This window comes from Ambystoma mexicanum, chromosome 9 (genome assembly GCF_040938575.1).
Source record: "Ambystoma mexicanum isolate Mex_15411 chromosome 9, UKY_AmexF1_1, whole genome shotgun sequence".
Classification (NCBI taxonomy): domain Eukaryota; kingdom Metazoa; phylum Chordata; class Amphibia; order Caudata; family Ambystomatidae; genus Ambystoma; species Ambystoma mexicanum.
In genome coordinates this window covers 170,710,363-170,725,683 of record NC_090931.1, presented here as the reverse complement: position 1 = coordinate 170,725,683, position 15,321 = coordinate 170,710,363, and the positions used below count along the sequence as shown (strand labels likewise).

General features: G+C 47.9%; 1 protein-coding gene across 5 annotated transcripts in view; it reads right to left on the bottom strand.

Moving 5' to 3' along the window:
- Window positions 1-15,321, bottom strand: part of MCAM (melanoma cell adhesion molecule) — a 222,496-nt gene that overhangs the window by 68,701 nt on the left and 138,474 nt on the right. For all 5 annotated transcript variants that reach the window (XM_069614367.1, XM_069614368.1, XM_069614369.1 and 2 more), the window contains one exon: window positions 9,476-9,603. In XM_069614367.1, coding sequence (XP_069470468.1) covers window positions 9,476-9,603 — 128 coding nt within the window. The remainder of the gene's footprint in view (window positions 1-9,475; window positions 9,604-15,321) is intronic.

Below are 15,321 nucleotides of genomic sequence, written 5' to 3'. Positions count from 1 at the left end.
CGTCTTCTGGGAGGTCGAAATCTTTATATCTTAAGCTCTCAGAAATTAGGCGTGAAGGCTCAGAGTTCTGATTCTTGGGTGAAGAAGTCAGCTTCCTTCTTGCAAGAGTAGATACACTCTCTGGATAAGATGGAATGGAGGGCAGATAGACGGGTGTAGAAAAGGTCTGGGTACCACATCTTCCTGGCCCAATCTGAAACAAACAGGATCATGGACTTCCTCATGTCATCGGGAGGATGAGAAAATGCGCTAACAATGGGGACTGGTGGGAACGCCTACAGGAGTAGATATTCCCATTCCACTGTGAACGCATTTCCCAGAGCTCCTCTGAGGGCAGTTCCTGGAGCAGAACAGGTTACATTTCCTGTTTACACTCGACGTGAACAGATCTACTAGAGGGGCGGCCAAAGGGTGAGAATCTCTCGAAGGACTTCCCGAGTTTACTCCCACTCTAGGGAAATCGTGCTCTGCCTGCTCGGAGCATCTGCTGTTGTACTCTCTTCCCCGGCTAGGTGAACAGCTGACAGAGAAATACTGTTTTGTAGTACCCAAAACCAGAGTTGCATTGTGCCCCCTGCACAGGGATAGTAACCCCACACCACCTCTTTTGTTGTGGTAAGACGTAGTCACTCGGTTGTCCGTGATAATAAGGACATTCTTCCCCTGTATGGACGGGAAAAAAAGCCATCAGTGCTAGTCTGGTTGTCTTCAGCTCTAAGAGGCGTATGTCGTCTTGATAATGATGGAGACCAAAGTCTGCTGATCATGAGATCGCTCATGTGAGAATCTGCAACTGCTATTCTCTCCAGCCAGGGTTGCCAAAAAGGTTCCCCCATCATCACAATCTCCTAGCAGGACCACCATAGGAGATCCCATGCAACCTTGCTCAGGATATCAAAAAGGTCTGTCATCCTGCCTGAGAATTGTGACCATCGCGATCTGAGGGCCCACTGGAGGGACCTCATTTTAGGCAGGCTCCTGGCACCAGGACAATGCTGGGTGCCATGAGGCTCAACAACCTCAGGAAGTCCAATGATGGCAGATGCTGGGTGTTCTGAAATCTCATTACCATCTAGAAGATCTGTTGAGCCCTCAACCCGGGAGCCGAAACCTTCCCCGAGGAAGAGTCCAGGATTGCTCCAATGAATCACAGCTTCTGGGAAGGTGTCATCTGCGACTTCTTGAAGTTGAGGAAGAAGTACAGTTTGTTTAGAGAGTGGCATGTGCTGTTGAGATGTTCCAGAGCCTATTTGGGAGAATCAGCTTTGATCAGCCAATCGTCTAGTAAGGAAAGATGTGAATCCCTCCCCTCCTTAGATTTGCTGCCATCACCGCCATCAACTTGGTGACTACCCTCGGGCAGGACTCGAAACTGATAATGAGAACGGTCAATGGCAAACCTCTGGTACTTTCTGTGCTTGGGATATACATGCACATGAAAGTAAGCATCCTGAAGATCAAGTGGCACTCTCCAATCCTGGAGCTACAGGGCCTGGAGGATCTGCGAAAGAGTAACCATCTTGAATCTGTCCTTCCTGAGGAACTTGTTCAAGTGTCTCAGGTCGAAGATGGGTCGCAAGCCTCCATCTTTCTTGGGTACCAGAAAATAGGTGGAGCACCAACCCTGGTATTGTTCTGCTACAGGTACCCTTTCCACGGCACCTCTCCAACAGGGAAGAATATCCTATAGAAGTAGATCTGGCTCCCAAAGAGATTGCTCAGATGCGGGACAATCTGGGGGGCTTTGTAGAAATGGGAGACAGTACCCTTGGCAACTGTCTGCAGTGCCCATGCATCTGAAGTAATGCAATGCCATTCTTGCAGACACTGGGTCAGCCTGCCTCCCACTGGGGTTCTGTATGCAAAGTGCTGAGAGAGCTGTGGCAGAGGGCAGTGAGGAGGTGGCTCCCTGAGCAGTTTTTCCCCCCACAGACTGTGGTGGTACGTGTGAACCTCCTTAGTCCTCTCTGGGTAGCTTGACGTCTTACTCTGGCCAAAAGAGGAGTAATTATGAAAGGAACGCTTTCTCCAAGCCTGCAAAGGTGGGTGCCGGTGTTGCTGTCACGCTTAATGGATTGGCTGACCCTAAAGGTTTTGCAGCAGCCTTAAAGCTTGCAGCTTTTCCAAGCAGATGTTGCTGATGGTCCAAAAAGGTTGGACCCATCAAATAGCATGTCCAGGAGCCTTCATTGGAGGTCGGGGGCAAACACAGACTTGCATACTCATGCAAACCTTTTGATTACTGCACTTGAACCCATACACTGACCGATGTGGTCTGACTCATGTAGACATGACTGACTGGACTGGCAAGAGGCCTCCTTACCATTGTGGATAAGATTATGGACTCCATCTCATCTTACCTTCAGGGATGTCTTCTGTAGCCTGCGCGATAGTATTCCACAAGGTAGGAGTATTTTGCCAAAGCACAAGATACATCAATGGCTTTTAAAGCCATGCTTCCAGCAGAAAATACCCCTTTTGCCAGGGCATCGTACCTTTTATTGTCCCGATCCAGGGGGATGGCTAGATACGCTGCGACCTTCCAAGTGGCACTAGCTGCCTGCATCAAACTCTCTGGTGTAGGGTGCGTTGAATTAAAGTCAGGGCCCAAACAATGTCTGCATTTCTTCATCAACTCCTCGTTTACAGCGGGAGTGTTGTCAGATTTCTGCCAGTTCTCCAGACTTTTTTTTTTTTTTAAAAAAGGCTCCTTGGGGAGAACCTTCATCCGGGATATCTGTAAGGTCATCCCAAGTTATGTCCTTCGCTGGATGTCCCCGACCCAAATATTCAATTACACTGTTCATGGGCGTTCTATAGGCCGCATGAACATTTGGAGTGTTGAATTCAACCTCATTAGAGGCAACTAGACCACTGGTTTCCTTCAGGCAAGTAGCTAGGTCTTCTAGACGAGATTATATATGTTATAATGTTGCTTTCTTCCTCAAAAATGCATCCGAAAGATTTGAAGAAATCTTTCTTCGACTGAGGTTTGAAACTCGAAGTTTGATCCGAGGTTGACGTTGAAGGGCCCTTCCACTTAGATTCATTCAACAAGGAGAGCACAGGAGCCTTTGGTTTTGATGTTGTCTCAATGGTCAACACTATCAACGCTACACAAGATTACATCCCCGATGTCTCCTGAATTCGGCTTTTTGGCACACTGATCAAAGTTTTTTTGATACCCTGCCTTTCTTGGAAGATGCAGCAGGATCACAAGCCTTCTTCGTCTCTTTCAAGGGATCAGGAGGGGTCACCTTTGAGAATACGTCCATCATTTGACTGAAATGTTCCCATTCGGCCGATGAGGTGGTCTTATCGGGAAATCGTACCCGATGCTCATAGGGCGAGGAGCCGGAAGATGAGAAGCGATGGCGTTGTTTCTTAGACTTCTTTCATCACAACCATGAAGAAGAGTGATGGAAGTAACTCCTGGATCTCGATAGCATAGCATGTTTAGAGTGTTTCTTGTGCCTTTCAGTAGACCTGTCTCTGGTAGAACTTCTTCCATCTGAAGATTTTCTCGTCAGAGGAATAGAAGATGGAGACTTTGAAACTGACTGACCTAGGGCGAGTTTTAACCATCTCTCTTTTAAGACCTTGCTGGTCATCGATTGGGAGGAGGCATTTGTGTGTGGATCAGTGATTGACATCTTCGAGTCACAGTCTGTATAGCTCTTGAAACCGGTTTTCGGCGTGGACCTCTTGTTACAATGTTAGAATCGCTGAGATGAGTCCAACTGTTTGGAAAGCGTGCTCTCCATGCGGAAAAACTGAACTGAGGTTATGGGCGAAGTGCGTGCTATTTATACGATCATCAATGTCACATCATCCGGAAGCAGAAATGGTAATGGTCGAGGGAAATTGACAACATGCCGCACAGTACCCTCTGCTACCAAAAAGATTGCAAAGCAGGACACAGATATATCTAAGATGAGGAATCCATGGGAGGACACAATCAATTCGAAACATGCTTGTGAAGTGTGCAAGCACATCCGCACACAATTTTCTTCAAACAATAATAAAGTCAACTTGCCTGGGGAAGGAACAATGGGCAATTTTAGTACATTTAAAATGAGACACAGAATCTTCTGTGACTTAGAATGGGAAAGCTAGTAGTGATCAGAGCAGGCATCGCCTTACACCAAATTGGGTTTATTGCAAAAGTGGAAGCCAAGCGTGGGACAAAGTAAGTGTGACAATTTCAAATTCTTTCCCTGCAGATATCAAAAAATAGTGCTCCACATACATCTCTACAACCAACTTACATACCAGTGTCATGGCCAACGCATCCTAGCACCATGAAGCGAGGCTGCCATTTCGACACAAATGCCTCTATGCTCTTGACACCTACCTGGGAACAGGCTCGCACACAGTATTCGGGTACTTCCGAACTACACAGTTGCAAAGTCATCTTGGAATTGTCCCCTCTCGCAACCCCTCCTCCCCCCACCATCAACCTAATCCACTCTCTCTCTCTTGCAGACCCACCAGAGCGCCTGGAGAACCTGCAAATGGCAGTACCATGTGGAATAACTCCTGGAGATACCCGGCCAAAGGTTCCCGCCTCCTGGCACTCATGTAAAGTAGGCACTCTAATTTAACATGAACCCCAATGCCAGGGTGAAGGTGGCACCCCTGAAGGCCAACACCATCTTCCCTCCTCCTATGGCCCTTTTGTAGAATCAGAGGCTGGCGAAGAGAAATCCTTAATTCATTTGCTTATAGTCTTTTGGCTTGAATTACGACGGCTTCCAAGCCACTGTGACCGTCACGGTCCTCCTTTTAGAAGACTCTGGTGGATCTTGAGAGCAGATTGAGGACAACAGACAGGATCCCTCTGAACTAAAAGACTGATATATTAAGTGGGAGCCATCACTATATGATCAAGGGGGTGCAAGTCTTCAGTAGAGATGAAGTGGGGAATTGCATGAGACCGCCGCAGCTTGGAACACAGCTCCCAGAAGCTAGCTAGGCACCTAGATACCTTAAGAAGCTGCAGTTCTGTACTGATCCCCCGTCTTCCTGCCAGAGTTATACCCTATGTTGTTGCCAGAGGAGGATCTTGGTCTACCTGGAGTTAGAGCATATATCCAAGTCCCCATTGTGTTGCTAATAAGTCCAGGCCAAACCTTGTTATAAACAATTGCAGATACCAGAACAGCTTTTGGTAAACAGGTCATCTGCGGCGCTTCTTTCCTGCCAGACCTACACCATGGCATGAACGGGCAACATGCACTCCTTTCAGAACCCCAAATCAATAGCAGGGCACCCACAGAGTGTGTAGCAGCAGCAGGCTGCATTTACCAGATCCTATATGTAACTCGAATTTATCAACACAAAAATCTAAAATTGCACTTCCCACGAGTGTCCCCGGCCAAATGGCAGTAGTCTAGGACCTTAAAACCCACTTCCAGGCACCCATCGTTGGACTTCCTGACTAACCAACCCCCGCCTACTCCTGAAGCTCCCACCTTTCCCTGCAGGGAAAGGCCACACTGCTAGTTGGACATGTGTTTTGCCAAGGAACCGCTGAACTTTCCAAAAGTCCTGTACATTTACCACCGACTCCCCCAAACTCTGTCCAGATCAGGCCAAATCATTAGCCGCGATAAGGCCACCCCATATCCCGGATGCCGGACTGTGGAAGTTCACATGTTCTACAATGGAACTGCACGTGCTGAAGGATGTGAAATTGGCTAGTACTGCCCCAGTCCAGCCTCTAGACATCACGGGCACCTGGCTAGTGGCGCAATCACCGGCTGTGCTCCACTAGGAACGGTGGCCGTTACCCCATGATCCTGCCCCTCGAGACCGCAGCCTGCCTTTCTCTGGGACAGAGGCATAGGCAGGGTAGGGCCTGAGCGGGCAAGGCCAACCCAAAATCTATAAATGCCCACTCAGCAGCACTGTGTGGGCATTAATAGATATTTTTGTCAGTGCAGTGGGCCCAACTACATTAGCTTCAGGCCCCATTTGCTAGAAAATCCTGGCTACGCCTCTGCTCTGGGACCGAAACATTCCCACAGCACCTGGCGAGGACAACTGGCTTCAGCTACCATCGTTGGCAACTAACATTCCTCTAAAGGTACAGCGTGCATATTGGGACAAGGTAAAACGTTCCTATATTTGTTAAACTTTGACATGCAATGCTGCCTCCAGCATGTCGGAGAGACGGTGTATTTTGCGCAGATTTTAAAATTGAAGACGATTTTCTAGGCTGCTTTGGTCTTAAGGGCATTTTCAATCACACAAACCTGACTCTCCACATAGTATTGCCCCTTCATTTTGTCTGTGTTCTGGAGACTCCCCCAATATCTCAGAACCCCCGCAGAGGCTGTGCTATCACAACCTCTACTCTGTCCCGGTACTTGCTTGGAGCCATTGGTGTAACCCCCCCCCCCAACACTCACCCCAGAATTTACATAGAGCGAGTTCTCCTACCGTCCACATCACGCAAAGCACTTCTATAGTGCTGGGGTCTGCAACCTTCGGCTCTCCAGACGTTTGGGATGGCAACTCCCATCAGCCTTAATCAGCGTGGTGAGGGGACATGTTCGCAGACCCCCCCCTGCCCCTGCCCTAGGGCCCGTGTCAAAGTGACCCTGAAATCAAGACGTTTGGAACCACTCCACCTTCAACTCCTTTTATTCTCATCCAGAGTGAGAACAAGGATTCAAAACTTGTGGAATACTTTCAATTTGAAGACTCTTGACGTGGGACCTCCAACACTCTCCCCTCCAGCCCCCTCTCACCTTATCCCCCTTGTGTCTTTTGGGGCAGGTGGGTTCGGACCTGCTGGGTTAAGCAAAGGTGTTTTGATATTAGAAAGAACGCAATCATTTTGGCAGTGACTGGTCGAGTTCGGGTCTGGCCCCTGACCAGTAGTTTGCCAAGTCAGGGCTAGCCGAAGAAGCAAAAAAGACCCCAAAACAGAACGTTCACAAACTGGAAAAGTCTCTTGCCACAGCAGGAAAGGAGGCGGGCAAAAACAATAGCTCTGAGCGAGGAGAGTCCCTCGTTTCCTCCCACCCCGACCCCAGGTTCTTCCCAGGCACTCAGTTTTGGGGCAGGCTGCGATCAGGGGAGCAACCAACCTTGAAGTGTTGAAGACGGCCATAAGGGACCTATTTGGTGCCAGCGGTGTGCCAAGACTACCAGATTTCACAACCTGAAAGGGCATTTGCTGCGACATGATGCTTGGAGCAAAAGAGTACTCTTGAATTGTGCCATGGTAGTCAAAGACGCCCTGGGTATCCGTCACAGGGCAAGACCAAAGACTGTTGCAAAGCAATGATCGGCATCTTTCACCGCAGACTACTGCAGGAGGAGCTTATGCTGCCACAGTACTGCGGCTTGTGCGTGGGACAGGATGCAGGCGATGTGCTACGCACAGGGCGCTGCGTACTTGGCCATGCATTCGGGACATGCATGGTGGCCATTGCAGTCCCTGCAGCGCAAGCTTTCATTGGAGGTTACCCAATGTTAGCATGCAGGTGAGTGGAAATGGGAGCATAGGGAGCCGGGCGTTACATCGGTGCCACTGCATAGGAAGAAGATTGATGCCCACTGCGCGGAGGCTGGCATTCTCTGGGAATCACCCGCACAGACCAGCCTTTTCTACCTGGGCTGCAGTTAGCTTATCTTGTTAAGAGGGCAGCACAGGGATATTGGGTTCCACAGGGGTGCATAGTCCGCTTACATTTGCGGGCCTATTTTGGAATTTATGGCCCTTTTGCTGGAGTGCCACTTTACGTCTATTCATTTGGAGTGCCCGGTGGAATGATGCAGGTCATCGCCAAGATCACCTGTAATGCAATAGTGAAAAAAGGGATGGTACAGAAGGTCTGGTGGAACCAAAGTCCACACATCATGGGTGCGGGAGGGTGCGGGGGAATAGTTCTTCCTCCCCCACCTCTCCGTAACCTCTGTAGTCAGCCCTACAGATAAGGTGTGTATTGGGCACTTTTACTCCCTGAAAAATAGGGAGCAGAAATACTCCCAACAAAAAAATAGGAAACCGCAAATAGGACCTTGTGCCCCTGCTTTCGCCCACAGAGCTCCAGGGATATGTTTGGACCAGTAGCACCACAGGAAGGAACTACTATTAATACTGCCAGGAAGAAGTAAACCTGGATTGTTTCTAATGCGCATGAATAACTAGGAGCAAATGAATCAGGATTACAAAACCATTTCCATTTTAACAATTTTTACTCGCTTATAAAATACTCCCATTGCGAAATGGACTTACATTTCTACTCCCTAAAAAATCATTTTACTCACAACTTTAAAAATAGAGAGTAAAATACTCCCACTTCCAAATCTTATCTGGAGCAGTGTCTGTAGTAGTTGCAACCTGGCGGGTGTTACATTTAAGGTGGCGCTGGGTCATGAATTCGAAAGGCCCTTAATTTTTTCTTCTTTTTGACAATGTATTGCTTTGACCTTTTTAAAAGTAAGGGGTTTGCTCCCCCGCCCCGCCGCCTCCTTTTTTATGACCCTTCCTGGCTCACATTCCCTTTCAAAGCATGTTTATTCTCGATGTTGGGGGTGAAACTGTGGGTTTGAATTCATTTTGCGAGTTGGTGGCGGAACATACTCGGAAGATAATGTGTAGGGAGATGCCCTCTGGTTCGGAGAAGAGGTCGTCCACCGGAGCCGCAAGACTTTGGATCCGGACCCTCTTTAACCAAAGCCGCGGTCGTTGAGAAGGAGAAGCTAATTAGTAGCCGTCCTAGGTTTCCCAATAAGCCTCTCGCATTCTCCCTACTCAAGGTCCTGGCTCTACAACCTGTCAACCCCATTCTTCTCCTAGACCCCACGCCAGGCTCGGAATGGCCTACAGGGGAATGCTTGAACCAAAAACCCCAAATGCTGGTGTGGGCCCGTTTTTTTGGTCAAAGTGGCCACTACTTTGGCCAATGTGGGCTGGTTTGAGGAGTTGATTCACCACGCGGCTAGTAGTTTTGACCAGTGTGGCTGAATAAATATTCTTTACATTACACAATTTGCATCACACTTTATGAGAAAACTCCCCCTTCAAACAGTCTCTCACAAAAGGAGTGATTGATATTTGCAACGGTGGGCCACTTTTCCATTGGGGCCCAAGACAATTTGATGCCCCAGTCTGACCCTGCCCCACGCATATCCTCATACCTATATTTTCTCCCATCTCCTCTCTAACCACCGGCTTTTCCGACCCTTCCTTGACTGTTTACCATATGCTTGTTCCTGCACTTACATTGGGGTTATCCTGTTAAATGAGGGGCTATGCCCCCCTTTTTTTTTTACTAACTATCCACTGATTATCTTCCTCCCCTCAACCTCTTCCTGATATTTGGTCTCCATCTACCTCCTACTACCCCCTTGCCTTCTACTCCAAGAGTTACGCACCACCGCCTACTCGCAGTTCTAGCGTATTAGGCAATCCTATTCAGGGTCCTTTTCTCTACTTCCTCTCCTCCCCAGTACTTACATAGAGCCAGTGCTGGTACGTGTAGTTGGAAAGTCCGGTGCTGTTAAAGCTGCATTTGATTTGGGCCGTACCACCTTCCACTACCTCCACAACATCCGGGACCGAGACCAACACCTTGCCGGCCACGCCTAGAAAACCAGAGAGAAAGGGGAGAGCGTGAGAAGGGGAGGGGAAAGAGAAGACGGGTACAAGGGTTCTAGGTATGAGAGCAAATAGCGTGGAGAAGGGAGGAGAGGTTGAGAAATATGAAGGAGAGGAGTGAGGCAAAAAGGATAGAGTGTGATAAGACAGGAAGGAGAGAGCGAAGAGAAACTAACAAGGATAGAGAAAATACAGGGAGACAAACAAATGACAGCAAGAGGGAGGGTGAAAAGGAAACGGAAAGAATGTGAGAAGGCATGAAGGGTCAAGGGGACAAGGAGGACAGACAAGAGGGTAAAAGGGAAATCAAGAGGTGTCGGGGAGTGAAGGGGTGGCAGAGGAAAGCTCGGGTACAAGGACAGAGGACGATAAGGCAGAAGATAGGAGGACCGAGGGGGAAGAGACTGGAGTGGAGGTGACAGAGGAGGGAATGGATATATGAAGAGGAAGGCAAAAGGGGGGCTGTGGAGTAACCCATCAACACACAAGATGCAGAAGGGAGGGAGCCTGTAGAGGCGGAGGGTCAAAAAGACATGGGAAGGCGAGTCCTGATGGCAGGATCAGAGATCGAGAAGGGGATGGAGAGAAAAGCCTAAAGGGGGACAGGGGAACCATGGGAAGGAGCCCAGAAAGGAGACAGTAGCATTAAGGGGGTGCAGGAAGGATAAGAAAAGCGGGGTTGCGTGAGGAACCAATAGGAAAGCAAGAAACACTTGAGTGACAGAAAAGAGAAGTGCATTAATGATGCTGAAAAGCAAAATAGAATGTATTAAGTACAAAGGACAAAACCAAGGGCACTTTCTAGACAATATTGCATCCAGGGCACAACACTAGAATACGCCACCAAGCGCCACAACATTGCTCCTCTGCTGCTACCCCAGCACTGCACTCCCACTCCAAAATGAAAGTCATTGCAATTTAAATACAGTTTCGACTTAACTAATGAAGTCGATAATGTATACAGAAGTAATACTAACAGGAATTCATTTTCATTATCCCAGGTTCATTGTCTAAATAAAGGGACTCCCACAAACGTTGCTGCTGCAAAAGCATCCATTGCTGCTGCGTGATCAATTGTTCCACCAATTTTGCTTACATTTGAAAGTGGCACAAGAGCCAATCGTTCCCGTCACTTGGCGAACAGAACCCTCAGAGGCCGTTCAAATGCTCCGGCAGAAGAAAGCCAGATGTGAAAGAGAACGAGATCGGCGGGGGCGAAAAAAGGAGGCAGTGCCCTGCTACATGAACGATGGTGATCTTACAAAGTGTGCCTTTAAACGACTTCAAAGCGCTATGGGGGAAGACCGGAAAAGTAGGTAAGCCTAAGGTAAAGCAGGCATGTTGCTATATGATCAGAGTAGCAAGGCAAAGTATAACAGCACTCGCCCAATGTTGTAAGTGCGTGAGCATTTAATGGCAAAACCTGGTATATGGTTATACTAGGACTCATATAAGAAGGCAATATCCACAATATTGCACGAGTTCTTAATCCTGCAAAGGCTGCCTAATTGTGAGAGTTCCTGGGATACATATATAGTTGCCTGCCGGATGGATGGCTCATGTGCAACATTGCTTGTTTTGGGACAATGCCACAAGACCCTGATTGTGCGGATTATAGCTTTCACACCAGGGGTGGGGGGGCGGACATGGGGTTTAATGGCCCGCCAGCCTGAGCTTTAGCTCAGTCTGCGGGCTGTTAAATCCCATATCCACCCCCCAGCTGGAACATGTCCGATGGGAAATGAGCTCAGCGTGAGCCCATCACCCAGAACAAACAAAAAAAAGCGGACAATAAAAATGGTCACAGCCATTAAAATAGAAAAGGGACTAGGGCCCTTTTCGGATGACGGCAGCCGTGTTAAACATGTCCCAAAATGGCTGCCGTCATCTGACAAGGGGCATAGTCTCTTTTCTATTTTAATGGCGGCAGCCATTCTTTTGCCATGTTTTTCACGCCCCAGAAAGGCAAATTGTGATGTCAATCTGTCTTTCACTGGTGCGAATAGGCCCTTCATCATTATGAGGCTGATGAATGGACTACCATCAGTGGGTAATGATTACATGGATTGCTACAGAGCATAGATCAATCTACATAAAGCTCTGAAAATCACCAAAATGTAATTATATGATGCAAGTGCAATGCCAACATAATGAAATTCTTAGTAAACTGTGGTAGTTGCTGTTTGATGGCAAAAGCTGGCTATGATGCAAGTACCATACTGTACGATATTATCTTCCCCGGGGGCTCCTGGCGAGCCTTGAACCTCCAGGTCAATAATCAGTGAACAATATGTGAATGGTCAAGGCTAGTTTGCCACACTCCTATCTTTTTACATACATTCTTTTACATGGATACACAAATAGCGATTTTTATTTCACTTAAAAACATCTGTTTTTTATTTTTAGATCCTCAGATCTTGTTTAAATCTGAACTTAAAAACCATGCAATAAACAACCGATTCATATATACACATTCATTGGCCAAAAAGCAGGCCTTGCACAATATTGTGCACATTAGTATCAACATAGTACATTTCTTAGACACATAGATCAGACACTGATAATCTGCAATGTCATATCAATTTATTTGCTTTGTTGTGGGGCCTCCCCTGGTTTTAGCAGTGCTTGCAGTTTTATAATCAGGTGTATGATGTTTAAAAAACCAGTTGTAGATTGTATGACAATACCTGTATTAGGTTGTATGTTAACAGGATTGTACCAGAAGGCAAATTGTGAATGTGCTTGTGGCCACAATACCTACAGTAACAAAGAAACTACACAAGTCGAGACTGTTGGCTTTGTTAATGCTTGTTATCTACCTTTGCACATGCAATTTTTTCACAGTAAATAACACACGCGAAATTGCTCCTGAGGCCAGGGCCCACACAACATGAGACAAAGAAAGCAATCTCCATAAGCAACCTTCAAACCCTCGATTTTTCCAATTCCTGGCCCCTTTGCCAAACCATAAAGGGCTGCAATAAACCACATGGGTAAAAGAATATAGCTTTTTTTCCCAAAACTTACTCAAGCTTTATGCCTTCTATTAAACAGCATAGTTTGGCAATGTGACTCCTTGTCGAATGAGCATGTGTTTGCCTGTCCTTGGCTTTCATCTGATCAATGAATTATGGGAGTTGTAGTCTTGTTTCAAACCAGGGGTGTTGCTAGGTCCAGAAAAGATCCGGGGCTACGCCAATGTCATGACTGTCGGGACTTGGGCATAGCTAGCCTTTTGGTTGTAGCCTCTGTGCTTCTATCCGGGGCTACAACCAAACGACCAAGGGCTAAAGCCCCTTCACCCCCCCCTAGCAAGGCCCTTTGTTTCAACATCCATAAAACAATGATTTTCAAAAGAAGTGCACGTGCTATTCAGATGACACAGAGTCACTAATGTGATTACCTCACAACATCCCACCAACAAGAAAATGAGCCTCGTCACCTGCTGCTGCTGCTGCTGCTGCTGCTGCTGCTGCTGCTGCTGCTGCTGCTGCTGCAAGCCCACACATTAAAGCCGCCAATTCTTTCCCTCATAATAGGCCTTTCTTTGGCCATTTACTTTACCTCTGCCCCCACAACTGCCCACTCCTGCTTTTTGATTCACGTTAGGAAAATGAGGCGGTTCAGTCCCCCATAAGCCCGCAACCCTCCATTCTGGCATGCAACGATCACACAATGCACGGTTGTGGGGCGATTTTAGGATGTTTATATTCACAAAGAGGATAATGTGGAGAAAGAAAACCTGAGCAGAGTATTCAGCCATTGGCCGCATCCTGTGGCATAGATGGATATGGACCAAACAGACTGGGGCGTAGATGGATATGGACTGGACAGACTGGAGCGTAGATGGATATGGACCTAACAGACTGGGACGTAGATGGATATGGACTGGACAGACTGGGACGTAGATGGATATGGACCGGATAGACTGGGGCGTAGATGGATATGGACCAAACAGACTGGGGCGTAGATGGATATGGACTGGACAGTCTGGATCGTAGATGGATATGGACCTAACAGACTGGGACGTAGATGGATATGGACTGGACAGACTGGAGCGTAGATGGATATGGACCTAACAGACTGGGGCGTAGATGGATATGGACTGGACAGACTGGAGCGTAGATAGATATGGACCGGATAGACTGGGGCGTAGACGGATATGGACGGGATAGACTGGGGCGTAGATGAATATGGACTGGATAGACTGGGGTGTAGATGGAAATGGACAGGATAGACTGGGGCGTAGATGGATATGGACCAGACGGACTGGTCTCCTGACGCGCCCTGTGAAGCGTTGCTTCCTGTTAATTATGCTAAAATGCAAAGGCTCAAGCTGCTGTCCCAGGTGGGAGATTTGACTGGCTGTCCCCATTGCACCCTTGCCCCCCCCCAACTGTGCCCCGGGCTATTGCACGGTTTGCCCTCCCCTAGAAAAAGGGCCTGGGCAAAGCTTTGTTGCATTAGGATGGTCCGGTGTGGCTTTCTGGCAAAGATTCCCTTTGTACCCAATTCCCCCAACATCTGCCTCACGTCTTGATTGTTTAACTGTTTATTTTAACAGAACACATACTTTAAAAATTAAAACTAGAATAATCTGAAGCAGTGTATTTAATATATTGGCTTCCTCTCAAGCTATTCTTGTTACTTTATAATTTATTATATTTCATTTATAACAGCTTGATAAAAGGAGTGGTTTCTAAGCGCGAGATCGGGATTCGAACCTGGGTTGCCCTGCATTATCTTGCTTCCAAGACAAACGCGATGCCCCTGAGCTATCCTTCCTTGGCTGAAGCGTGGCAGACATTCATTTTTAAATGGCACCCGTCAGAAGTCAAAACGATCACTCATTTTATGGCAGAGTATCATGCAGTCTTGTGCTATTCTCAAAGGTGCCACTGATGATCACTAACGTTGGACTAAAAACAATGCAGGGTCGTCGTCCTGCTTTAAATGCTTCCATCATTTCACTGGGCATGGAAAAGTGGCCAAGGTCAGAGGAGAGGAAGGATAGGAGCACAGAAGCAGGATGGCAGGTGCAAGGGATTGGTTCCCCAGGTCCTCTGGCAAGGGGTGGGGTGGCAGGGAGGGGGGTAAAACCAGCTATCCTAAGGCCGAGAGAGGGTTTCAATCAAAAGAAACATTCTGTATGGGTAGCAATCTTAGCTTCACTGGCGTGCAATCTTAGCTTCACTGGCGTAACGCCCCCTCCCACAGCCCCCGCTGTGCAGGGGGCACCATACTCCCATGTCCAGCGGGGGTGCCCAGTGTGCTGTTGGGGGGGCCCCCAGCAGGGCTTGCAGGGGGGTCCCCCCACATTTTATGTTACGCCACTTCTTGGCTTCACTCGAGGGAGGGGAGAAGGCTGGGGGATGGGTACTGTTATACAAAACAGACAGCCCACGAAAGTGCACTACACGGTTATACTATATAGTACAATTACACAAGGCAGATAGAATTTGAAATACGTACTTTGGGTTGGGTGTAACACACAACAGGTGAGTTTAAAAAAGGAGCAACGGGCTCTTGGGGCAAACCCTTCCCAACTCCTAAGCGAATGCAAGTCCTATGCCTGGGGTAAACCCTGCACTTTAGAATACTAAGGGGCGGTCCTTCCCACTCCCAGATACTTCTGATAATGCGATTCTGGATGTAATAGAGCGTCCAGTGAGATCCCGTGGGCGAAAGGGAACTGCACCGATTTA